The 25886-nt window shown below is 38.6% G+C and overlaps 1 protein-coding gene across 1 annotated transcript in view; it reads left to right on the top strand.

Annotated features, from left to right (window-relative positions):
* The window catches only part of STARD13 (StAR related lipid transfer domain containing 13), a 285297-nt gene that overhangs the window by 63959 nt on the left and 195452 nt on the right, over nt 1–25886 (top strand). Inside the window, exons 4-5 of the mRNA XM_085061629.1 lie at nt 11168–11314; nt 14949–15083. Of these exons, the coding sequence (XP_084917755.1) occupies nt 11168–11314; nt 14949–15083 (282 nt within the window). The remainder of the gene's footprint in view (nt 1–11167; nt 11315–14948; nt 15084–25886) is intronic.

Raw genomic sequence — 25886 nt, forward strand, 5'->3', positions numbered from 1 at the left:
AGCCCCGGAGAGGGCGGGGCGGGCCGGGACCGTTGGGCGCGCGCGGGCGCCGCCATTGTTGGCGGGGAGGGCGGGAAGCCGCGGCCGCTCCTCAGCGCCTCCGCCGCGCCTCCTTCCTTCCTTCCCCTGCGGCCGCCCTGGCCACGCTCTGCCCCAGGGCCGCCCGCGCCACCCGGCTCCGGGGCCGCAGCGGCGGCGGGAGAGGCGCCTGTGCCCCAAAGGGGCCCCGAGCCCGGCCTGCCCCACCCCCTCGGCCCCGCTCGGCGGGACGTTCTGCCCCCGCCCTGCCCCGGAGCGCTGTGCCCTTGGGCCGCCAGCGTGTGGAATCCCTCTGTGGGGTTGTTTAAGGGGGGGTTTGAGTTCGGTGTTTTGTGAAATAATGTTTACCCCCAAGAGAAGGAGCAGGAAAAGCAACACTTTTGCCTTGGACTTTTTCTTAATTTTTTTATTTTGATTGGTTGGGTTTGGGGTTTTTTTGATTTTTGGAAAGTATGCTACTCAGATTATTTGGAGGGATTTGAAAAATCTGATGGCCTGCAGGTCATAATGTTCAGAAATTCATTTTTGATTGGAGAAGCCCTTTCTTTGTTCTTTCTGCACGGTATGGTTTTTGGAGGAAGCAGCCTTTGTGCAGCCTTTCATGGGATGGTGCTTCTGCACTACGTCCCAGTCCCAGAGAAATTCCCTGCTGCTGCAAGAGCTGCTGTTGCAAAATTTGGTTTCTCTGCAAATCTTATACAATGTTTTGAGTGTGAGTGTCATAAACCAAAGGAAGCACGTGTCACTTGTCACTTGGTGTGATGATACTGAAGTGTTTATAAGGCTTGCAGGTGCACATTATTCTGGGACAACCACAAGGATTTTTGTGGAATTACATTGGTATAACATCATAAAATCATAGACGGTTTAGATGGTTAGGGACCTTAAAGATAATTTGGTTCCACTGCCGCTGCTGGGGGAAGGGACACCTTAGTGCTAGTCCAGGCAGTTCAGAGCTCCATCCGATCTGGCCTTCAACACTTCCAGGGATGGAGCATCCACAACTCTGGGAAACCTGTGCCAGTGCTTCATCACCCATGATATGGGGAAACTTGGATGAGTCTGTTGTGCACCTTACACACAAGCTATAATTTTTCGTAATTTTTTTCTGTTAAGTGTAACTTGTCGTGAAACTAATTAATATGAGATAATAATGGAATGTTATAACAATTGTAGTTACATTTCTTTAAGAGAAACGTGATTTTTGCATTGTGCATGTTTTTTAAATATTAGCAATAGGAGCTATATAAATTTTGTTACTTTTGTTGCTCTAGAAATTTCAACAGTTTCAGGAAATGGTCATGGATTTTTAAAATGCATTCAGACATCATTAAATACTTACGGCAAGTGCGTAGATGGCATTTAAATTGTTTTTTAATAATACGAAAGCCCAGTGGTTAAGCCTGGGTACTTGGGTGTCAAACTTCCAGTGGAGATCTGGGAATCATGCCTAATTACTTTTCTGGGCCCAGGATTAATGCCCTCTCTTCATTGTTAGCTTGATGAAAATTGGTTCAGGATATAATTTAGCAGGTTTACATTATTTCAATTATCATCTATTCTCTTGTCCTCTCATTAAATTCATGTTTCATCCGTTGTCCCATCACCACCTACCCTTAGCCACTAAAAATAGCATCCCTTCTGCCAAGCTTTCTCATCTTTGTCCTTAAGTACCCTTGAATTTCAGAAGGTGCTTTTTTGCTCTTTATTTCTTCCATTAATTTCAGATTTCTGTATATAAGTGGCCTGCTAACGTTAATATATCCTCTCATTAGTGCATTGTAAGAGCTTGGGCAGGGAACAGTGTCAGATTTGACAGAACTCGGTGAATGCTTGTGAATTTTAGAACGTCCTTTTTATCCTCTTCAGTGGGTTTGGAGTTTTGTTTGGTAGCTTGTCATAAATATGATGATAGTATTGCTGTTGTTTTACTAGTTTTGTATTTTTCAACAGTGCTTTTATATAAAAGTTATATTTTTGTGTGTAATGTATGTTCCAATAAAGCAGTTTACGTGGAAAATAGCTGAAGTTCCAAAGTACTGGGACACAATCTCTAGTACCATTTTTCTTGGAAATTCTTTCCCTGTAGATATGAATTTTTTAAATTCCAAGAAACAAAAATAGGAATGTTGGTATTTTATGATAGAAAGGTGTTAAGGTTGCAGTTACCTACATGAGTTTTTTCTAACTAAAAGTATTCTGGCAATTGGTGTCTTTTTTTTACAATTAGAAATTTGCCAGATGAGACGTCTGTCTTTACCTTTTACCATCTTAATCTTTAGAATCTGCTCCAGAGCTCTTCAAGGAAACACTGACACTGGTATTTTTAGAAGAAATGACTCAGCTTGTGCGCTGGATTGCCAGGGCAGCCCTGGTGCCAGCACAGGGATTAATTCCCGGCTCTCAGTGCCTTTGAGTGCCCACACACCGAGCACCAACTTGTGTCCGAGAGAGCTCTGACAGTTGTGACTGATCACCGTGGCTGCCGCTGTGTGAAGGAAGCAGGCATAGCCCTGCTTAATTCTACTGCTATATTAAACAAGATTATTAGTTTACCAATAAATACTAAACAAAACCCAAGTTAACAGTGAAATAAGTCTACCTGCATGTGCTGTTCCTCAGCTGGAGCCTGACAAGGGAGGGGAGGAGGGCACCTACATTGGCTCCTGTTGCTCCCAGTGGAATAGTGCTGCCCCTGCTCCAAATCAGACACGCCACACAGCTCATGTCATTCTGGGTCCAGCAGTAAAAGCAAGGCTCAAGTGCTTCGTGCTGCAGATAAGCCTATCGGTGGATTTCCCCTAGTGCTTTTGAAAGCTTTTTCCCCAAAGTGGAAAGCCTTCCTAAAAGTGCTTTACCTTTTATAAGGTTTATCGATGGGATCTCCCAAATGTTTCATGGGTCACAAAATAATTTTCAGTTAGAACACCCTATCATTACCATTTTATCTGCTATTACTGTTTTCTAGTTCATGTTACTTTAAACTACTGCTTTCCTTTCTTCCAAGTTAATGGCCCTGGCTTTGCTCCTCACCAGGCCCATGTTCCTCAAGATCATGAACAGGAAAGGTTTAACGAAAGACTGGATGTGGCACTTAGTGCCGTTGTCTATTGACATGGTGGTGTTCAGTCATAGGTTGGACTCAGTGATCTCAGGGTCTTTTCCAACTTAATTGATTCAGTCAACTCACAACCACAGCATGGTCACAGCAGCCTGGACTGCCTCCAGTCCTAACACCTTTAATGAGCTCGTCCACAGTGGTGAGCACCAGGTCCAGCAATGCTTCTCATCTGGTTGGTTTGTCCAGTACGTGGACCAGTAAGTTGTCCTCAATGCGCCCCAGGATTCTCCTGGATTTCTCCTGTGTTGCTTTCCCCACAGATGCCTGGGTGGTGGAAGTCCTTTGCTAGAATGAGAGCTTGGAGTGTGATGCTTCCTGTATCTGAAGCAGGAGGCCTTGTTCTTGGTTTCCCCCTGGTCAGACCCTCACCGCAGGTGTCCTTTGTTGGGTTTGTCTTTGATGTTTTTACCCACAGGCTCTCAGCCTCTTTGTGGCTGTTTATCAGAGGTAGCTCCTCACAGTCTTAACACGGAGCACAAAACCCCTGCCTCTCCTTCCTTGCATGTCTCTTTTAAAAATCTCATAGTCTTTGACTACTGTTTTGTCCCAGCATGTCTCCCTGATAGGTCATAGTTTTCTAATTGCTCCATGCTCCATTGCTCCACTTGCTCGTTTCCCATGCTGTGTGCATTGGTGCAGAGGCATTTCAGCTGAGCTCTGGGCTGCCCCACCTTTTGGGAGGAGCCCTCCCTAATTCCTTTGGGATGATTTACAGGTATTTCCCTGTTGTTTTCTAAAGTGACAGTATCTTCTGGTTCTTCTCTGTCACTCAGAAATACATCCCCTTCTCCCTTATGCATATAAAATGCATTAGGTCAAAGTGAAGCTGAGCCCAGCTTTTACACATCCTAGACAGCTCAAACCATAATGTTTTTTAAAGAGATAACTCTTTTTTAGGAAAACTGATTAAGTCCTGCCCAATCTCAGAAGGTGCAACTAACCACTGGTGAGAAGGATCTGTAAGTTACGTATTCTGGTCTGTAAATTTTTGTGGATATAGTGGCATGATACCCCTCAGTCTCGTGTAACCCAGTCTGAAACCTAGCATTTATTAGTCAGGAAGCACTGCAGGGATTTACCCAATTTGAACAGACACATGTTGCTTACATTTTCCAAGGGAGTCATGGTAAGAGTGGATTTTGTAATTAATAAATTTTCATTAAGAAGAATTGTCCTTATAGCTATGTATGTAAGCTATTTTAACATTCATTGTCACTAACTGTGATGTGCAGATACAACCACTGTTGGAGATGATGCCAAACTAAGTGAATATGGATGGTGTCAGGAATTCGATTACTGCTTGAAGTAGGTGTTTGGGATACTAGAAGTGTGGGTCACTTCCTCTACCTCACAAGGTGGAGGAAATGGTAGAATAGATAAATGATGAGCTGGCATCTGTTGTGAAGCAGCTGAAGATAGGATAACCCAAGAGGATAATTCATGGGCTGAAATAGGAGCACATGTTAATTAAGACAGTCTGTCTGGCCATTCGGGTGCCAGTTCTGTAGCATGTGTCATCATTACAGACTTGACAAACAGCCTGTTTGTGAAATTTGGTGTTGCTTGACATCATAATTTGTTAGAAGGTGGAGATGCTGTAGGAATTGAGAATCTGGAAAATTTAATCATTGGAGCAAACCCAAATTACAATTTGATGTAAAAGCAACTAGGTGCCATTTTAAGTTGTTGGAGTTTGGGTTTTTTTTCTTTTTATGAGAAGTTCAGTACAAAACTAGTTGCTTTTACTAGAAACAAAATGAAGCTTCAATAGAATTTTTGCATTAGACTGTACAGGATACTGCACTTTAAAACTTCTGCAGTGGTGTGCAACTGTTTTGCAAAACATTTTGCCCCAAAACTTTTATTCAGCTAAATTATTTTCTTTTCTTCTTCCAATTTTACTCTCTTGTCTTGGGTGAAACACCGTGCTGATGTAGCTTGTGGCCTTCAGTCCTAGAAATTAGCTTAGGTTTCTTCATCTGGGAAATTTTTCACAAATGTAGTATTTGGAAGATTCCATTGATACAAGGGATTCTGTCCTGTCCTGCCTAGCTTGGAGCAATACTCCTTAAAAACTTGTGCATGAACCCTTAAAAGATAGAGACAGGACTTCAGGATGTTGTTGTCTTTTATATGATGGACATTACCACTGTGCAAGATCAATGTGTTGAATACAAAATAAAAGTAAATTTTCCAATTTTCCTGTCTGAAAGATTAAAAAGAATTACAAAAAATAATTAGTCCATTTCTAACATGCATTGACTTTGAATTAAAAAAGTTAAATACCTAAATCAAAAAGTCAAAAGTATTTTACAAAAGTCAAATACATGAAAGGAATTAAGGTTTGTGTTACATTATTTTCTCATGGTACTGCTTCTTAGGGTTCCTTTTTCTCCCATGTTGTGCACCTACTAATCCTAAAAAAAACCCCAAAAATATTTCTTTATTGTTCTGTATCTTGAAGTTAGCATTTCCACAGTATTTTTTATATTGGACTGTGTTCGCCTTTCAAAAACATAGTGGTGTACTTAAATACAGACATAGAAAGAAATGCACAGATTAGTGAAAGAAAATTAAGGCAGGTGTGTGGGGCTACTGTAAGGGAAAATGCAGAAAATCCAGAAACAACATTAAGTGTTTTTAAAATTCAGTTTAGTTTGCTCTAGAGCATCAAATACAGAAGGTTTCATCGTTCATACAGGTACAGCTTGTGTCAGTTCTGAAAACTTGTCTGAAGAAATCAGTAGTTTGAGGCAGCAGCCCTCAGGCAGGAAAGCACCAAAGAAAGCGGCTCGACAGGAAGGAAAAACAAAGCTCCATACACAGATGTCTTTAAGAAGTGTAAATATAATAAGTTTTGGGGGAAAGGATTCATCTTGGTAATGGTGTTTCCTTTAAAACTGATGAACACATATCTTCATGTAATTTCTATTGCTTTTCTTCTGGAAAAGTGCTAACGTGCTTATGGCCCATCTTAGATGACCTATGTTTTGTGGATCAGAAGGATCCAGATTGCTCTGTATTTTATGTGACATCCCTGAAGAGCTTTCATTTTCCCAGCAACCTAGCTATGTGCATGGCCTTGCCTACTGACTTGAGATATTGAAGAGACTTCCTCGGTAATTTCAGATATATAGCCATACGGTTCTTAGAAGTGAAGAGATTGCTAACTGCTGAGTTGACTAACCTGCTTTCCAGGACGAAGGTGCCACAAGTTAGTTATCCATCCAACAGCTCTGTAAATATTTAAGCAATGCTGTAGTGGGATATGAAGAAAGATTCCGTTTGAAATATTTTATCTTCAATATAGAAGGCCCACATAAATCTATTCTTGGAATAAAAGAGTCCTTTCTATTCTAAGTACCTTTTTTTTTTTTTTTGAAGGATTTTGCATGGGGAATCAATCTGGCTTCCTCCCCCAGTCCCTGTAGGCAAAGCCATCAGCGGCTGACAGACCTTCTTTTACACAGAGATTCTTTTAAGAACAGAGGAGCCCCATCAATGCAGTAAGAGCAGATTATGATATTTGGTCCCTGAAATTGTTCCACAAAATCATTATTTGCAGATCTAGGCTGTACATCTGAGATAATTTTATCTGAGCATATTTAATAAGGAAGAGAGTTAAATAGCATTGGTATTTTTTTCTTGGAGGTTACTGATTTACTACTCAAAGTTGTACAATTATCAGAACAATTGGACCTATTGAAGTTCTAAAGTGAAAGCCACAAATTATCAGATAAATTTAGAGTTGTGTAATTTTCTCATAACCCTTCACTTGGAAAGCTTTTCTGCTTCCAGTATAGGATGAGGTCTTGCAGTGGGGTTAACCCTGACCCCTGAGAGTTCTATATGGACTTGTTCATTTCTGCCACATTCTTTCAGTTTAAATTTAGATTTGCTGGCAGCTATTACGCCTCTTGCAATAAGCTTCATATCCAAACATTGAAACAAATATGCCTTTTATCACAGATGTTTTTGCCGAATAAGATTAGTGAAGAATACTTGAAAGCTGAAAAACAATGTGCAGAAGCCTTTGGTACAAAAGGCAGTAACAATTGAATGCCTGGAACATATTTTCTTCTGTGTTAGAAAAGAGCAAGGGTTTAGATGATTGAGCACCGTCTTGCACCCTGTTTTACCTCTAATTTGTTATTGGTAGTAATAAAATTTCAGCTACACAAATGAATACAGAATTAGGATACGTATGAATGTGTACATGTAACAAAGTCATTAAGGTGTTCTGAGATAGACTATAGTTGTTGTAGGAAGTAGCAACATACAACTGAGTTTTATGTTTGGTTGATTGCTAAATATATCAGTAAATCTTAAAAAGTTGGGGTAGTTCTTCTATGCAATAGCTATCTTAAGCACAATAGCTGCATTTGTAACTGCTTTAAGGAAGTTCATACCATTTAATTTTGTATTTTCCACAATGATGATGCTTGTTTTATGATTAGTTTTGTTTGATTTTTTTTTTTTTTTTTTTAGTCTAACATGAGTTTGTGGGACTTGAGAAATCTATATGGCAAAGGAGTTCACCTTCAAGGCCAATGCATTGTTCTTGGCCTAAGGTATGCCCTGATCTTTATAGACGATGTTGTGCCACCTTGAAACTTTGTTTTACAAGGCATTCTCTGGTTTTACTGTCTACAGCTGCTCATCTGTCTAGGATAGGACATGAGGAAATGGCCTCAAATTGCACCATGGGAGGTTTCAACTGGATATTAGGAAATTTTTTTTCACCAAAAGGGTTGTCACGCATTGGAACAGGCTTCCCAGGGAAGTGATGGAGTCACCATCTCTGGAGGTGTTTAAAAGATGTGTAGCTGTGGCACTGAGGCACATGGTTTAGTGGTGGACTTGGCAGGGCTGGGTTAATGCTTGGACTTGATGATTTTAAAGGTCTTTTCCAAACTAAATGATTCTGTGATTCTGTGTTCTAAGGTAGCATGTAAAAAGTGTTTCTGTAAAGCACTTCTGTCTCCATGCTTTCAAGGTTCTTCAAAAGGTAACAGCGTTCCTGTGTGTTGCTGAACAGCTATGGCTCCAACAAGGAAAGGAAACCTTGAGAATATATGGAGTGTTCTCCCTGTAACCTTTTAGGGGGAAAAAACCAATTAATAAAGCAGGCCATGATTCTCTAGATAATTTAAAGTGAGATTTTTTTCCTTCTGAAGGGCAAGACACAAAAGCTTCCAAAGGCACCCTGACCCTACTGCCTCTGCAGTTGCTATGGGCAGGAAGCACTGGTACTCAGATCTTCTGAGCACTTCGATAGTGTCCAGCCTAGTTATTGGGGCTGAACACTGTGGAGCTGTGTTCCTCATGAATGGATTAGGCAAAATTTATTCACTGGTTAGAAGTCCTACTGTGCAGGCTGTATATTTTTGAATGTAAGTAGCATCATGTTTTTTCTATTTAGCAGGAATTTCAGGCAACCTTTGAAATACGTAGCCAATCAGCATTTGTTCCAAATGGTGCTTTTGTGCCAAATTTCCAATTAGTGAATGGCGTTTGTTAACTAGGCCTATTTGGCTTTATCTTCAAGGATAATGAAACCCCATCTTTTTCCTCATCCTGTTAATAGACACAATATAGTCTTACTGAACTAAAAAAAAAAGAACTGAATGGTGAATGCTAGGAGATTTATAGTTTGGTGAAACTCCTTAGGACTTGTATGGTCCTTAGGACTGGGGTTTTAGTTCTGTTGTATTAAAACAAGAAATTTATAAAAATAAGGGGGGTTGGCTCATACAGTTGTTTGGAAGAACATTAGTGAATGCTGGAGGTATTGTTCCAGTAGGTAGACATTTGTGGAGATAAAGGCAAAATGTGCTTCCCTATGCAAGGAGCTGTATTTTTTATTGTAATGTGATATAATGTGTGCTGTTGCATACATTTGGAGTGTCTTAGAAATACTTTGAAGCCCTCCTTAAAGTCTTCATGAATTTTTGTCTTTGTATTTTCTATGGAAAATGTTAAATTAGAGACACCACTCCAACACCCCTTAAAATACTCTTTTCTGTTGTGGAACAGAAAATGGTCTGTTTGCACTTGTGAAACTTGCTTCTGCTTCTTATTAAACTCAGAAATCCAGACTTCTAATGTAGCCTTCAGTGCTTGTCGCCTGGCAAGTGGAATTTTTGCATAGCTTACAGAAAGCAATGTAAGCTTTCTGTACACTTTACTCATTTCCCTGTGTGATTGTTGCTTTAGAATTGTTTACTATTGGTAAGTAAGAAAACATATTCTTACAGCCTGTCATAAATTACATTTTAACTGTTGAGAAATAGAACATTCATATTAGATTTTCACAGACTTTATACATTATTGTTTGTGGAATTTGGATGGGTTTCCATGTTTTGTCCTTGTTCAGTCTTTTTTTGAGTGTTTTTTAGTATTGGAAAGATCAGTATATGAGGGAACCACAGGAAAACATTTGCTCTGTTTACAAATGAGTGTTGTAGACATATATCAACATGCACCTTTCCTGTGTAAGATTGTCTCACTCAGAATGGATTCAGCAGGAGGAGTGTCTTTTGATGCTAATTTTCTGTGAAACATCCTATAGTTTACTTGGAAATGGTTGGGAAGACAATAGGAAGCAGTCAAATTATCTCATTAAATTATTTTAATAGCTATAGAGTTGAAATACAACTTAGCACTTAGCACTTCAGGCAAAATACTTACAGGTAGAAAGTAAAAAATTGTGAAATTCCAAATAAAGATTTGGAAAACTAAAAATTGGAGTATTTGTTTTTCTTGCTTTGAAACAATCCTTACGAAGATAATACTAGCCCCTCTGAAGGGAACATGCGTCTTTGCTAATATGGGACTGAGTGTTTGATGATTTGGGACCTTAGTTACTTTGGAGAAGATGAGTAATTCCATTGGTAATAATACAGTCAGTGTAATAGTGGAATGAATCTCCTGGATTCTATTTGTAAAATATTTTTTTCTACAATAGAGAGCAAATTAACAGTTACCTTTCTGTCCCGCTTGTGAAACCCTCTTAAGAAAACAAAGCACCATAAAGATTCATCAGGTAAGAGTAATAACAATATTCATCTATCTCCCTTAGGTTTTGAGGAGCGTTGGCATGGTGCTCTTAGGACTATGGCAGGGTGAAAATGCATTATTACTGTTTGTCTGCTCATGCTCACTATGGAATTATCCTCTGTGCAAAGATACATATTGTTTGTAAAAGGAAGGAAGATGAAAAAACTGAAGTAGCTTCAGGACAAAGACTTCTGGGAAGCAGTAGCTGCCTGTGATGACAGGGAGGTCAGTGTGACTGGTTTTTTTTAGTGGATCATTAGATGTGATGTGAATAAGGAAAACAAGGCACAATGCAGCAATATGCACAGGGACTGCCATGGAAAGATGCTTAAGGAGAGTTACAGGAAACTTTGTTTTGAGGAAATAGAGGAAGAAAAAAGTATCTTTGGCTATTACACTACAGGGGATTAAAATTTTTGTTGTAAAGCTCTTCAGATAAAAAGGAAAGATGCATCCTAGTGACAAAGTGACCAATAAAGTGTTCCCATCATATGGGCAGAGGAAAGCTGCATGATTTGACAAGTCTGGAATTATAGTAAGGAATATAATACAGTGCACATAATAACCTTCAATATTGTGGTTCCTGCTGACAACAAACAATCAGTGGAGACATGCTAAAATAGAAGTGGCTTAAGAAGGAGGCATTGAAATGACTTTAGTTTTAGTCTTGATTCTCTTTAGCTTGAAATGGCAGTGGGTCACCCAAGATGAAGTGTTAGAAAGCCATTCAGATATACAGAAGTCATTTGAGTATGGAGAAAAGCTGTGAATATGTGTCTTCAGGATTGGAGTGATAATTGACGCTTTCTAAATGGAAAAAAAATTTGCTTAAGGACAGGGAAAGAACTGGTCAGCTTTTTCCTTGGGGGCTGGAAGAGAAAATAAGCATCTTCAAATTACAAATAGCTTGAATATTTTAAGACTTCATATATGTTTGATTTCTTTTAGACCCAACCAGAAAAAGAATCTGAATGGCCAGACTCTATGTCATGGCTTATGAAGAAACTGGAACAGTTGAACTTAGATATTGAAGAAGCTCTGAGTGCTGGCTCTTCTCCCTCCAGTACTCCTTCTTCTAAAAGACACAAGCAACTGGTAAGAATGTGTGTGTGTCATATGATGAGTTCTCTTACATTTCGCTACAACACTTCTCAAGCCGTAGCTTTCAGATCCAGTTGTGTTTCTGAATAGGCTGAGCTCAGGTGTAAGGGCTAAGTTAAAGTTTTCCTTCAATAAAATGAAATCTCTAATTTCATTAGACAAGTAATGGTCAATTAACCAGAAATGTGATAGGGTGAAACTTGTAAATTTTCTGTCAATACGGCTTAAAATCATTAAACTTTTTTTTTTTTTTCTGGGGGTGAGGGTTGGAATTTGATTATTTGGTTGCATGTGATAGTTCTTCAGGGTAGAATATTGTTAATTTAAGCGCTAGCCTATTAATATTTGTTATGTTTGTTTAAAGATATAACAGCAAGAGAGACACTATCTTCATTAAGAGTTGAATTAATGTTTTTTTCTTTCTTTTATTTGAATAATTGATTTAGAGCTGCAATCCTCCAGTTAATATTTTGTGATGATAGGTGTCAACAGTTGATGACAAACAATTTCTCAATCTTTTATTTTGAGGGCAAATGGGATTAAAGAAGCAATGATATTATTTCAGTAATTTTTTAATAAGCAAAGTTTTTTATATAAGCAAGTAATGGAGAGTGAACAGCATGAGAAATAGAAGTGTTTGTTCTCTGCTTCAGGGTATGATTAAAGTCAGTTCTTAAGAGAGAAATTTGTGGATTTGCAGCTCTGAATGTTTGTGTTGTCTTGAAATTCATTGAAGGTGATCTTTTGTGAATGCTTTTGCCATCACTGCTGCTTCATTTTGTAAAAGTAAATTTTCAGAGTAATCATCTGCATGGATCATCACAATGTAAATGTTCATGTCTCTCTAACTGGTGTGCTCAGAATCTTGCACTTTGTGTTGCCAGATTTTACAGAGCGAGTGTTAGTAACAGACTGGCCATGGCTGTCTGTCATTTCTTTCTTACTGTACATGTCAGCAAGTCAGAACCAGCTCTGTCCAACTGAATTAGTTTCATTATTAATTTGCCTATTAAGGGACAGTGTTCTGTCTTCTTGCAATGCTCAATGTCTTCTGCCAAAATACAGTGGTATTGTATTCTGCTTTTCTGTCTGAAAGTGAAATCTCAGCCATCGGAGTTTAAACACTTCCCACTGTGAGACAGTCTGGTTTTGGTAACCAATGATCCAAACACCCATTATTTTGTGGCTGTGCCTGTTCTTCTAAGGCAAAAGCCATAGTTTGGTTAAGCATCATTCTTTTTCCACGATGGCTTGAAGATCATAGTATACGACTTACTGTGTAGTAAGACTTACTTTATAGTCAAAGAAGAAATAGATCCTCATAAATCTCTCCATAAATTTATTGTGAAGAAACAGATACTGCAGATTGCAAAATAACAGTTACAGTGGAAAAAGTAACAGTCTTGTTTTCACACAAGTTATATAAGTAGTTTATATTCTATCAGTTCATGCTATTTGTAACATATATCTAACTATAGCTTGTAATTTTTTTCTGCACATATCAAATGTTTTATTCTTATCACTTACAATGAAACTTGAATGGAAAGAAGGCCTATCTCAAACATACATTTACTAGTAACTATAAATTTGGCTTCTATAAAATGAACCACTTTTGTGTTCTTCATATGGTTTTGTCCTCAACTGGGCACTGACTCAAGAAATTAAGATTGAAAATGACTTTGGGGGAAGTGTTCAAAGATGTAAGGCTGACTTTGGAGACCTCAGATCTCTAAAGCAGGTGACTATGAGTGGCAACATGGTTTGTTGGAGCTGCTGCTCTGAACGTTGTCTCTTGAGGTTGTGGACAATTTTTAACAGATGACAGTTATTTCTTATGGCAAATGCCGTATCTCAGAAATACATTTTTTAATTTAATCACTGGGTTGATCCAGTTAGTTTTCTACTGAAGGATTTTTCATCTGTTCATGGAAGTAATTCCTTGATATTTTATTATTCTTTGCATTTTGCTGTTGTGCAGGCATCCATTATTAATAATACTCATTTGAACAGAATTTTACAGAAGAAGCCAAAATACTTGCTAATGAAAATCAACTGGGTAAATAAATATTATGGGACTTACTGGGTGAGAGTAGGGAGTCTTGCAGTATTTTGGTGAGCCAATTCAAGTTGTCTTCTAAAACATCATAACTTTTACATGCATGGTAAGAGGTGATCTGTTTTTACATCTGTGTAAACCAAGAGTTATTACTGGTCATTTTTATGTTGGCAAGTATTATAGGGCAGTAGCACTGACTGTATTCCTCAGTATCTGATCCAGAAAAGATGTTAAAAATAATTGTCTGTGATAAATTATTTTCTGAAACATTCTCTCAACTCAATGCTCTTAATACATTATTTAAGTGCAAAAAGCTGTACTGTCTGAATGTACTAACAGCAAAACAACTAGTTTTGGAAAAACAACATTTAATAGTTCCACTCTTCTAAAACCTATACCTTTCCTAGGGAAAAAAAAAAAGTGTTTATTAGCAGTATAGAAGGAGGCGCTTTGTAAATGAAGCATTAGAAATAAATCACTCTTGCTACAATGTGTTTCCCTGTTGTTTAACGTGTCTGCTTCATTGCCACTTAATATCTTGTACTCAGTTTCAGTACAGAAAAAGCCCCAACTTATGTGAATATCACTTCCATTGAACAAAACTTTTTCTTTAATATACACATTATTTTAATTCTTTTGCATTAGTATATTTTATTCAAACTTTTTTTGGTCTTCATACTGAATGGATGCTGCATTCTTTTGTCACCTTTTGAAAGCCTCCTCATTTTACATGCCTACAAAATATGCTAACTGGGAACTGGGTAGTTGCTGTTAAAGATCAGCAGCAAATTTGTCACCTTGTGGAGGGGAACAGCCTGAAATAGTTATGATTAGAATGATTGTACCCAACAGCTTGGGACTGCTCTGCAGTGCACCCATCATCCTGTTTCCCTGATTGTTTGCAGTATGAATTCTGCTGGATTGCAGCATGTATTGCTTCTTGCTCACTCACCCCATTATTCCTTGGGCAAACCAGGATACGTGGGAGAATGTTGTGCATTTGGTCCCTTCCTGGCATTGCATTCAGTGTGGGCCAAGAGTTAGGACATCCACCTTTTAAAAAATGGTGTGGTAGTGGAACAGTTGAGTGAGAATTGAATTTAATTGAATTGAACAGGTTTGGGGGCATAAGAAAAAATGGATTTGGAAAGTTCAGAGTCTGTAAATGGAAAATAGGGATTTGCTAGGTCTCTGTTTAGTGTACAAAAGTAAACATAAAATAAAGTTAAAAGACAGTTTTAAATAATTTGAATAAAACCTTTTCTCTTTCTATGGAGTGATTCAGGCCCTTTAAGTTTAGGAAGGTGTACTGCTGTTGATTAGTTCTCCAGTTGTGTATACTAGATGTTAAGGTAGTGAATTCCCATTATGGCTGGATGTCTAGCTTAGCAAAATGTAAAAATGGTGCAGCAGATGCTTTTGAGAAATAAAGATAGAAGCCAAATGTTTACTTTACATCAGAGGAAAAAAAAGGCCTTGAAAAGATAAAATTCAAAAGTTTTATCTTAGAGTTCACATTAAAAATATTCATAACTTGCCTTTATTTATAGGGTTTTTTTAATTCTCTTACAGTGCCCTATTCAAGTAGACACAGGCTTTTACAGAGATCATCAAGAAAAAGGATCTTGGAAAAATAGAAGAGGAGACTACCAGGATCTAGATTGTTTACCTTGCCAAGTGTCAACAGGAGCACGACCTAAAACTGATGTAAGTAGCTACAACATTATCTGATTCACAGGTTCAGTAACCTCAGAATTTACTATTTGTCACTAAAATTGTCTATGCTTTTCTTCAAAGTAATTTGTTCCACGCATATCAAATGTTTGATTCTTACAAACATTGCACTACATGGAGGAATTTGGTTTGCAAAACAAGTACAGATCAAAGTTAAGTCAGACTTGAGTTAATGAAACTCCAGAGCTTGGGGATTCATCTAATCTGATTTTAGACCACTAATGAAAACTTCTACATCTGAACTAGTCACTTGGATCGCCTTCGTAGTCAATGGAAAGAAACAGGCACCTTTAAAAAGTAATTCTGGAGGTAACATGTGATGTATTTCAGGCATCAGAGCCACTATCACAGCTTATTCTTCATGGTTTATTTTAGAAGTACTCTCTTAGAATATTTTAGCTTGGCTGTTGGCTATGCCCAGTTCATGGTGAATTCTACACCTCATTCTCAGCAAGCCTAAGTGTTCAGCTCTGGCAGTTTAGTTAAATCCTATTTTTTACAAGGTGATGCTGTAGCCTGCAATCAAAGTCTGTAAAAATCCATCAGAAAGTTTTCTCAAAAGACTTTGTTTTACTTTCCCAATAACTAAATGTAAGCTACTTTAGGATCAGTGTTTGGTTCTGAAATGCAGATGGTTCCTGTCTCTCTGTTTTAAATTACTTGGGTGCCAGCAGTACCCATGATCATCACACAACATAAAAAGTGTCTGCACGGGATTGAATCAAAGGTTCTTATAGCCCTGTATCCTTTCTTTGCCAGTGGCCAGTGTTGGATGTTCAGGAAAGAAGTGTAAGGACATGGTAAGCAGATAGTGTACCATCTCAACTTCCTTTGAGGTATTTATCATGCAGGCACGTTGAAGCTAGACACTATGTTGCATTTTTGTAATTAATAGCCCCAAGGGTCTTCTTTGCTTCTAGTTGCGTGTTTTGTACTAATTTGTGTTAGTTTGTTCTTTTAATATTCAATGTCTTGTAGCATTGAGTTCCAAAGTTCAGTTGTGGAGAAGGTGAAATAACACCTTTTTCTTATTATAAATTTGTTGCCAAATTATTACTTTGGCTGTAATTCTTGTACTGGCAAAAACTGAATCCTAGGCATCTTGTAGAAAGCAGTCAATACCTGAGGGTGGTTTGGAGCTTGTTGTTTTGGTGGTTTTTTTTACAGTGAGGGACTGTGTTTATTACTGAATCATATTTTTCTGCTTATTTTACAACCGTTCAACATCATGAAGTCCTCTTGCAGCAATATGCAGTTTTTGCTTTTATTAACCTCTGTAGTTGAATATCATCAGAAAACTTTGTCTCGTTTTATTCCTCCATTTTCCAGTTCGTTTGTGAGTGTAGCAAATATATATCCATGAGACTGTCAGCTAATATTCATCTACTGTAAAAGAAAATAACCAATTATTCTTAACCTTTTTTTTCCACTTCTAGTTAGCAATGAAAATCCATTTTTATTTCTTGACATCTTTTTTGTATTTTCTCCTTGATATTAGGGTTTGAGTCTAATGGACAGCTTCATCAGAACCTTTTTGAAATGGAAGTACATTGTATCAGTCAAATTGCCTGAATCAGCATGATCATTCAAATAACTTGGCCTCCAAAATCCCAATTATTCTAACCCATTAACCTGTGTTACTATACATGTGTTCTTAAGCATATTTTCTGGCAATTTTCTGCCATGCATATCAGTTCTACTAGCATCTCTTCCACAAATGACCTCAGAGGCATTTTCAGTCATTGGCATCACATATGCCACCCTCTTTTCCTCCTATCCCCAAGTCAGTAGGTTTTAGCAGTAATTACACATTAAGCCAATACTTCAGCAGTTCTTTCTCCAAATGAAGTGCTTATTTTAAGGTACCTATGTAATTTTGATTAAAGCAAAATCTATTATATTAAAGATGTCTTGAACACTGTCATATTTATCTACCAAAAAATTACATGCAGGCCACCATAAAAATTCTCTATTTCATTAAATGAACCTACTTCTGTGCACTGAAAAGGAAATTTGGAGGTTGGCTCCACTTGCTTGGTAATTGAAAACATTATTGTCTTCCCACTAGCTATTTCCTTTCCATGGAAAATAAGTTTGCTATTTTCCATTTGTGCAAAAGCATGAACATTTGTTCTGATTTGTTGCTTGTTCTAGTTGGAGTAGATAACAGAATTAATTAAAAAGAGACTTGCCAGCTTTCTTTGTTTTTTACCTTGGCCAAATGTTCAGGCATGTAGAAGTATCACAGCTTAGCTGCCTTCCCACTAGTACTATATAAATGTTTTTGAAGTGTTGTTGCAGTAATACTGTTGTTTGGCTAGTGGTGTGTGGGAGGAAAGGCAGAGAAAGTAAGTTTTGGATTTTTTTATTATTTTCTGAAGTCTGCTTTTCTCTTTTTGTTGAAAATCACAAAATACTAGTGTGATAAAAACCAGTTCTGTGAATCTTCATCAGTGCACTCTGTGTGTTGTATCAATCAGTTTTGTAATAGAGCAGGGTATTGCAGAAAGTACAACTGGTTTTTAGGGCACCAGCAAGTCTGGAAACCTACTGAAGGCATGAATTTCTTGAGAAAATTATGGGCCAGTTTTTAATTGGACAGTGCTTTCAATTAGGAATAAATGTTGAAAGTGAGTGTTTGTAAATGTCAGTCAGGAGAGCAGATCATTTTACTTCCTGTAAAGTGCTGCTTTTGATGCTCTTTCTCATGCAAATTCAAGTAATGCTGTGTCTAGCTCCAGGCATGCAGTCTTCATGAGTCTGTCATATCTCTCCAATACACAGATTTTCACTGCTTATTCCTTAAGATACAGACTTTTCCATTTTTTTTTAAAAAGGGCATACTGAAGTTGCTTTTATTATAGTAAAGGGTATGGGTCCAAATGCCAAAAGGTCTAATTCCTTCCATGCCACACTAAGGCTGCATCTGTTTAACTCCCATGATCCAGATGGTATAATATATAACTTGGGAGTTACACAGAGATAAGTCAGATCTCTTGTATTTTGATGATCCAATTTTTCTTCTCTTCCAATTTTTTATGAGTCAGGAGGTCAAGAAGAACTTACCTGTCTTCACTGCCCAGGAGCTCATATACCCAAGACATTTAAAAAAACAAATACTCCATAAGTTATTGCGATTAGCAAATATAGCAGGGAAGACCAGTGCTAGAAATAGCAGGGATGCTTCAATTCAGGAATAATATGCAGAGATTATACAGGACACAGTTGTTCAATTCTCAATACAAGGAAGTGATGTTAGCTACGCACTTTCGTGGACACCAGCTAGGCCAACAGCCTAAAAGGTACAATAAGGGTTCTTTGGTTAACTTTTCACAGTAGGTTTTCTGTTTATATGCCTGCGAAAGATGACTTGCACTTCTTAAAACATTTTGGTAGAATAGAAAAGCAAATCATGGGTTTAGGGCTGATGTTTCCCATCCTTTCTTCCCCCCCAAAGTTGCTTCACTGAAACTTTCTTTGTGAGGTACTAAAGGAATTACATATCTAAGGTGGCAGGGAAGCTAGGTGCCTGAGAGACAAACAGCAAAGTTTCACCTGACAGTTGCTGGCATTTGTAAATCCATTTCTACATTATAGAGATTTCATTAATGGAGAGAAAAAAACCCGTCTACAGCAAGATACATCTCACCTTGATGTAGTCACCTGAATGTAGGTCTCTTGTTGAAGTGCTTTGTGCTCCCAAAGTGCTGATGTTGCTTGGTCAAGTATGTGAAGAAGTGACTGCCCAAGGCATCAGTGCTTAGAGCTGGATAAGCTAAATCCCTCCCAGGGCATATAAGTTAAAATCTGGCATTTGATGGGCAGAGCCTGCCTCTCTATACTCTGAGCAGAGAACACTTTGATAGTATAACTTAAAAGTCTAGTATCAGATGGTGTGAAAAACCCATCGGTAAACACCCTCTAGCTCATGCAGGTAACACAGTATCCTCTGCACTATGCAATCTGTGAATAAGCAAGGAAACAAAACTTAATGTATTGGTAACAAGGTGGTCCTTTTCCTCTAGGTGTTGTAAGTCTGGCTTTTTGTTTTCTTTTTGAGTAGAGTTGAGAGCCGTTTTGATTTCTTATGCTTTAGTTTGACAAATGGCTTGAGCACATTAAATCAATAGGGCTGAAATTATTTATATTACAGTTTTGGGGCTTGTTTTAGCCTGGATTCTTGGTCTGATTCACTGCTCAGACATGATTATGTAGGCTGGTGCAAGAGAGGGTCAGAATAGTAGCTGGAGGTTAGGCAGGGCAGACTGCTTCTTTCACATCACTGCCAGCTTCTGGTAGTTTAAACTGTTTGTGAACTCTAATTTATCTGTGCTAAACCACTTGATTCAGAAAATGAGGAGCGAAACACTACTTTGTAACCTACATGACTGAAAAGTGTTTATGACTCTTTTAAGTTTTTGGGGTTTTTTCTGAGAAATGCTAGTTGATGCTATAAATAGTGTTTCAGAGTTTAGGACAGAGGTTCCAGAGGTGTCTGATATATTCTGACATTGTGCAGAAATATAAAACTAATAAGACAGTAATCTATTGCTGTAATAGTCATCATCTCTCTGTAGAATGTAATGTTTGTCTGACCTTCTGGCACTGTTTGAGGTGGAGAAATTACAAAATAAAAACAGCTGAAGCAAAGTCAGAATCATTGTGTTTCTCTTGCACTACTTGTTCAATGTTGCAGGCCCTGGACCACCAGGGATTAGAGATTATTCCATTAGTGAGCATGTGTGACAAGCCTTTTATCAGATAGCTGCCAACTTCCAGGGCAGAAGGGTTATCTTGAGGCAACTCATAACAGTTTTTACTTTTGCTAGCACTCTTTGGGATTTTGAGGATCTTAATCTGTTTACAAACCTTGAGCTGATCCTTCATTTCTCCACAAAATGGGTAAGCAATCTTAATTTTACATCTGAGATTAGAAGTGCCTAAACCTGACTCTGAAGTAGGTTTCACGCACTATCACTGCTGGATACAGTAATAAATTTTTCAGTTCACAGTACAATTTATAGCAGCAGTTACATCCATTATCTAGTAGGGTGTGTTTCCCAAGGTGAAGATTAGGCAGATCATGCTTTACTCTGACCTTGCCCCCCGCTAACGAAGCTGATAGCAAAGCCCCACGAAGACTTGTGCAATCATTGGGCTAAGATTTCTTATGCCCATCCTGGGTATTTAGGCTACTTTGTATGACCCACAAAGTGCAAGAAGATGAAGTGAGAAGCCTAAACCTGAGTGATGAAGACATAGCATTTAATGCTCCATTTTCTCAAAGAGATGGTGTGTTTGAAGACACAGTTATTATGCTATGCTGAAGCTGAAGATTTCTGTCTATGCTTCAACTAAATGCACTTATAAAAGTAGCATAGCTCATGCAGAAGAGGTACAGAAATCTTTGCAGAAATCAGGTTTTCATTGACTGTCTCAAAGTCTCAAAACCAGCTGATAGGTTGCAGCATGGTCAAGAGCAGAATGTATATGCAGTCTCTGTTTTTGTTTACCAGACCTTCCTTCCTCATAAAGAGTGCAAACTCAAATTGTTCCCATTCTTGGAAAAACAAATTTCAAACTGTGTCCTTTGTTCATGTCAATTGCTTTCCCCTTTATCCTTAATCCTATTAGTTGCTGTTAGTTATGTCAACTAAATAGCTCTCCAGTATAGATAAGAGGTAGCTTGAAACCTTGTCTTTGCATAGTTTTTCTTCTTGTGTTCAGGTCTTAATCTGACCAGTATCTCACTGGGACAGAGGCATGCTGAATTAGTCAGGTAAGGTGACCCACTCTGCCTCCATTATGGTGGACTTCCTTGTCTCTGAACAGCTTGGCTGCTTTCCTGTTCTTCCCTTGCTCTGCCTGCACGAGACATCCTTCTTGCCTAGGAGCACTCTAGACTTGCACTCATTTCTGAAATGATCAAGTGCTCCTGGAAGACAGAACCTTCCCTGCTTTAAGACTACCTAGTTTCTTGGTGGTAAAAGAATTCACTGCCCAGGAAAAGCCTGTACTAACTCTAATGAAAATCACTAATAGAGAGTGAAAGGCAGATGCCTCCCTTCCTTCCTGAGAGCTGTATATTCCTGTAATATTCCAGGCTTTCTCATCCACTTTGTTTCCAGTGCACTTGGCAGCACTCTTGCCAAAGTCTGCTCCTAGCAAGGACTGGTTGCAAATATAAGAGCCCAGCGTAGCCCCTTCTCTTGCCCTTTGTTTCCTCCTCCAACAGACAGCTCCTTCAATGGGGAAATTAGATTAAAGAAAAAAAGGTCAAGATAAAGGCAGTTTAATAAAGCAAAACGAAAGGTGGTACACGCAGAAGCCAAAGAAAACAAAATATCTATTCTCTACTTCCCATTAGCAGGCAATGTTCAGCCTGGGAAGCAGGGGTTCAGCCCATGTAATGGTTGCTTTGAAAGACAGAGATCATAAATAACAAAGGCCCTTCCCTGCTTCCTCCTTCCTTCTCTTAGCCTTTATTGCTGTGCAAACATCATATGGTATGGAATATCCCTTTGGAAAGCTTGGGTCAGCTGTCTGGGCTGTGTACACTCCGAGGCTCTTGTCTACCCCCAGCCCACTGGCCTTTGAGAGTCATGGAGGAGAGGCTGGAGGGAGAGCCTTGCTGTTCAAGGGCTGCTCAGCAGTAGCCAAAATACTGGCATGTTATCAACACCTTTCTTGCTACAAAGCACAGCCCTGTTGAGGGCTACTATGGGGAAAACAGACACCATCTCAGCCAGACCCAATACAAACATTTTTTCTTAATTAATTGCTCAATTCCTTTTTTTTTCCTGACGAAAATGCTGTTGTTAGCTGAAGATGATAATCTTAATGTAGCTATGCAGCATTTAAAATTCCTTTGAACTGCTATGGTTAAAGCACTTGATCTATGAAAATATTTATTTAGTTTAAAATTATGTTTATGATATCCTTTTAACACAGTATTTTACATCAAATTCATTATTTTAATTTTGTTTTCATAAGGATTACCTGGAGGCTAGGGACATGCTTTCTGTATTTTATTTTAAAAACTCATTGAGTTATCTGTATAAGAAAGGAAAGAGCTGTCTCATTCATAAAACGCCACTGAAAAAAATTTAACAATATTTAATTATTCTCAGATGGATGTAGACAAGATAATTTATATGCATTTTTTTTGTATGCAGTATAAAGTAAAATTGAAGTTTCCATCTCCTTTCAGTAAAGTAAAGTTCATTTGATGTAATTCAAAAGGTATATGAAGTCAAAATCTGTATTGGGAGGAGATTAGAACTGGTTATTTTTATTGCTCAGCATTACATGGCTATGTATGTAGTTCAAACTGGTAGTATCTGTTCATGTTGCAAGAAAAGCATTGAACAAGGGAAGAACCACAGGAATGGTTGGGAAGTATAGGTTACCCATCTCTGCAAGGGCATCCAGCAGCTCCACCAGGGATGGCAGTACCAGCAGAGCAGCTGGGCTTGGTGGCAATTTTGCCAAAACCCCATGAGCAGAGACTGCCAGCAAAATTTATTGAGTGAGCACTTTTCTGAGCCAGCCCAATCCCTTTCTCATTATAACTGTCCCAAGCTCACACAGTGAGATTTGCCATCTAGGTCCAGCTGTAGTGACAAAATAAGAGCTGCAGGCTGGCATTGATTAATTAGTATATATATCCCAAATTAATCCTACATGTGCTACTTGGCTATTATAGACATTTATCATATGTAAATTGAAATATTCTAGAATGACATTTGTTATTATGTTAATCTTTAGGTCTTCTAACTGATTTTTTTTGCAGAAACACTTCAGTCTTACTGACTGCAGGAACACAACTTCATTTCATAATAGTGCAGTCTTGCTAATAATAAACACTAAATTTGCTGACTTACATTTCAGTTTTAGCACACAGCCTCAGAAATGCATTGCTTTTCAAGACAAACTGAAATGTCCTGTTTCTTTGTCAGTAGATATGGCATTCAAGTTGTGAAAATAAGAATCTCAATACATGCATAACAAGAGGTGATTTGGAACCATACCAGTAAATTATACCATGCCTATGCAAATATAAAGAGAGAGAACTTCAGTCCCAAGTAGTTAACTTTGTGATAAAGGGAAACCATTTCTCTCTCCTTTCTTCCCTTTGCACATTTTATACCATCCACTGGGCTCATGCTTTTAGATGCAACACAGTTTATATAATCACATGACGGTGCAACTTTCTACTGTGTTTTATAGCAGCCATAGAGAGTACACCAGCTCCCATGGATGAGAATGGCAGGAATGCGCTGGATTTGACCCTATGAGGCTGTCTCTTGTATTTTTGTTTGTGGGATCAGTTGAGCACAGTTTTCTTCAGGGAAGTAGGTACAATCATAACTTACGTGTCTGCCTGTCTGGTCAGGGTTTTGCATTTTCTTTTTTCTGTCCCTGTGATATATTTTTTAAAATAACATGAAGAAAAAACAAAAGTAAATATGTTCTATGTGTATAGTTTTATCATAATTCCTCTTCTAGACTAGCTATTACCCACTTTCTTCATCTTGGCCTCTGTTTTAGTACTTCTGTAATTTTTATTCAGGCAGGGTTTTCCCAGCTATTTCACATGTTGATCAGACAGCGCATGATTGAGACGGAGCCTTTGACTTTTACAATTGTTGTTCACAGCAAGAGCAAAGCAAAGGGATTCAAATATTACCAGAGATGTATAATTAAAAATGTGTCCTGCCTATGCTGACAAAGTGCTTCTGTGGCATTTCAGAGCTTGGGCAGAGTCAGACCCCTGGTCCCACTTAAGCAGTGGTGCAAAGGTCTCTCATAATACTGCCTCTGGCTCTTTGTACTCTGGAGAGCTCGTAGGCTGCTGTTGCCTGTTTCCCACGCTGAGGAAGAAGGAACTTCCATCTGTAACACACCAGAGACAGAGGCCAACACAATGCACAGGGAGAGCATTCTTTATACAAATGAATGGAGCAAATTGTGCATCCTGTGTCTCTAACAGAGATAATCCCTCTCAAGGTACAACTTTTTCTTGTGCTTCTGCTGGGAGGAGGCAGCTTTGCCCAACTGCCACCCCCTTGTCCTGGGATTTATGTAGCCCTTTGTGAAAGTGATGCGCACTTACACAAGGGGAGTACAACTTCAGAAAAATTATTTGCTGAAGTTTTCTATCATGCTGCAACTCATATGGTCTTTTTTTTGGTGAATTCCCAGAACTGAACACAGAGTGATAAAGTAGCAATTTTGAGATTAATTGTTAGATAGGCCTTGCTGATAATCCATTGTAGGATGAAAGGTCACGTGTTACTTGAAGCAGCCAAGTGTCATAAGGATGACCTTTAAATCGGCATTGCATGCATTGCATTAAAATTTACAATGACTAATCGTTTGATACAACACCAAAGTGTTCAGAAATAAGAGTGGCTCAAGCTTCTATATTGTAAAATGTCCTAATGCAAATTTTCAGATGAACCACCCAGTTAAAACTTGTGAATGTTTTGGGTTAGCTAGCAGGCAGCAAATTGAACTGAAAATTTCCAGAAGGACTTGCATGTTTTTAAACTTGAGCTAACGAATTGGAGTTTGCATCTAGGACTGCGAGTCTGCACTGAAACAGAGTTAGCTCAGCCTCAGAGAGGAATTCGAGAAACCCACAGTCTGAGAGACCTCAGGAGGACTTCTATGCTATTCCCCATCACCAAATCAGAATCACCTATACCTAGGTCACCCTGATAAAAGTTAGTCCGGCATCTTTTTTAAGACCCTCACTGACAGACTACAGAGCCTGTTCAAATTACATGTTTCAGTACCCTACTGATCATTAGAAAGTTTTACTATGCTTTCTTACTGTAAAACATCCTCTTGTGTTCATCATCAGTACACAAAACTAGTTATATTCTTGTTCTTTTTTTTCTGCCTTCCTTCTCCACATCAATCTGGTTCATTTAGCCTTTTCTTGTAGGTCCTGATTTCCAGACTCCTTGTTCCATCTAGTGTCTCAACCTGTACACTAAATATTAATTTGAGCATGTTCAGAGCTAGTTACATATCTCACAAGTTCATCTGGAAAAAATACCAAAAAGCCTTTTCGCAGTTGAAGCTGTAGCAGAATCTGGGCTGTCAGTAATGCCCGTGGGACTGGCAAGTTGTACAGACACTGAAGTGGATGTTATTCTTCATGTACACTTTTATCTGTTCAATCATAATTGTAAAAGTCGCAGTTCCATTAATGGTATTAATTCCTGTAACCTGTTTGTCTATACTCGTAGAGTATCCTAAGAAATGTGTTTCAGTTTGTTTGTGTAAATTGACTAAAATTAATCCATGGTTTTGCCTACACTACAAAGGATCCTGTACAGATAAACAGAAAATTGATCAAAACACAGTTCCTGCCAGTTTGGTTCCCAGGAGATTTGCAGCCTGATTCAGGTGAAAAGGGAATCCTATTCTCTTTTAACTTTCTAGGCTGAATGCCTCCTCATTCCTTCAGTAACTCCAGGAAGCTCTGTTTATGGAAGGCACATGGTACCTGGGAATATGGAATACCACATGGGCAGAGGAGGGTGGGATGTGGTCAAAGTGACAGAGATGATGTGAGGACTGATGTAGGAAGGCTGGCAGGACCTCAGCAGGTGGCACTCTTCCCTCTGCATCAGCGTGGGGAGGGAGCTGCTCCCAGCAGTGCACAGCATCACTCTGCTGACACTCCAGCTCAGGATGTAGTGCGAAATCCAAAGCCTTGACCTGTTTTGATTGCTGGGTTTTTTTATGGAGTCGTCCTTGATT

Source organism: Lichenostomus cassidix, chromosome 1, assembly GCF_008360975.1.
Source record: "Lichenostomus cassidix isolate B80296 chromosome 1, HeHo_3.0, whole genome shotgun sequence".
Lineage (NCBI taxonomy): Eukaryota > Metazoa > Chordata > Aves > Passeriformes > Meliphagidae > Lichenostomus > Lichenostomus cassidix.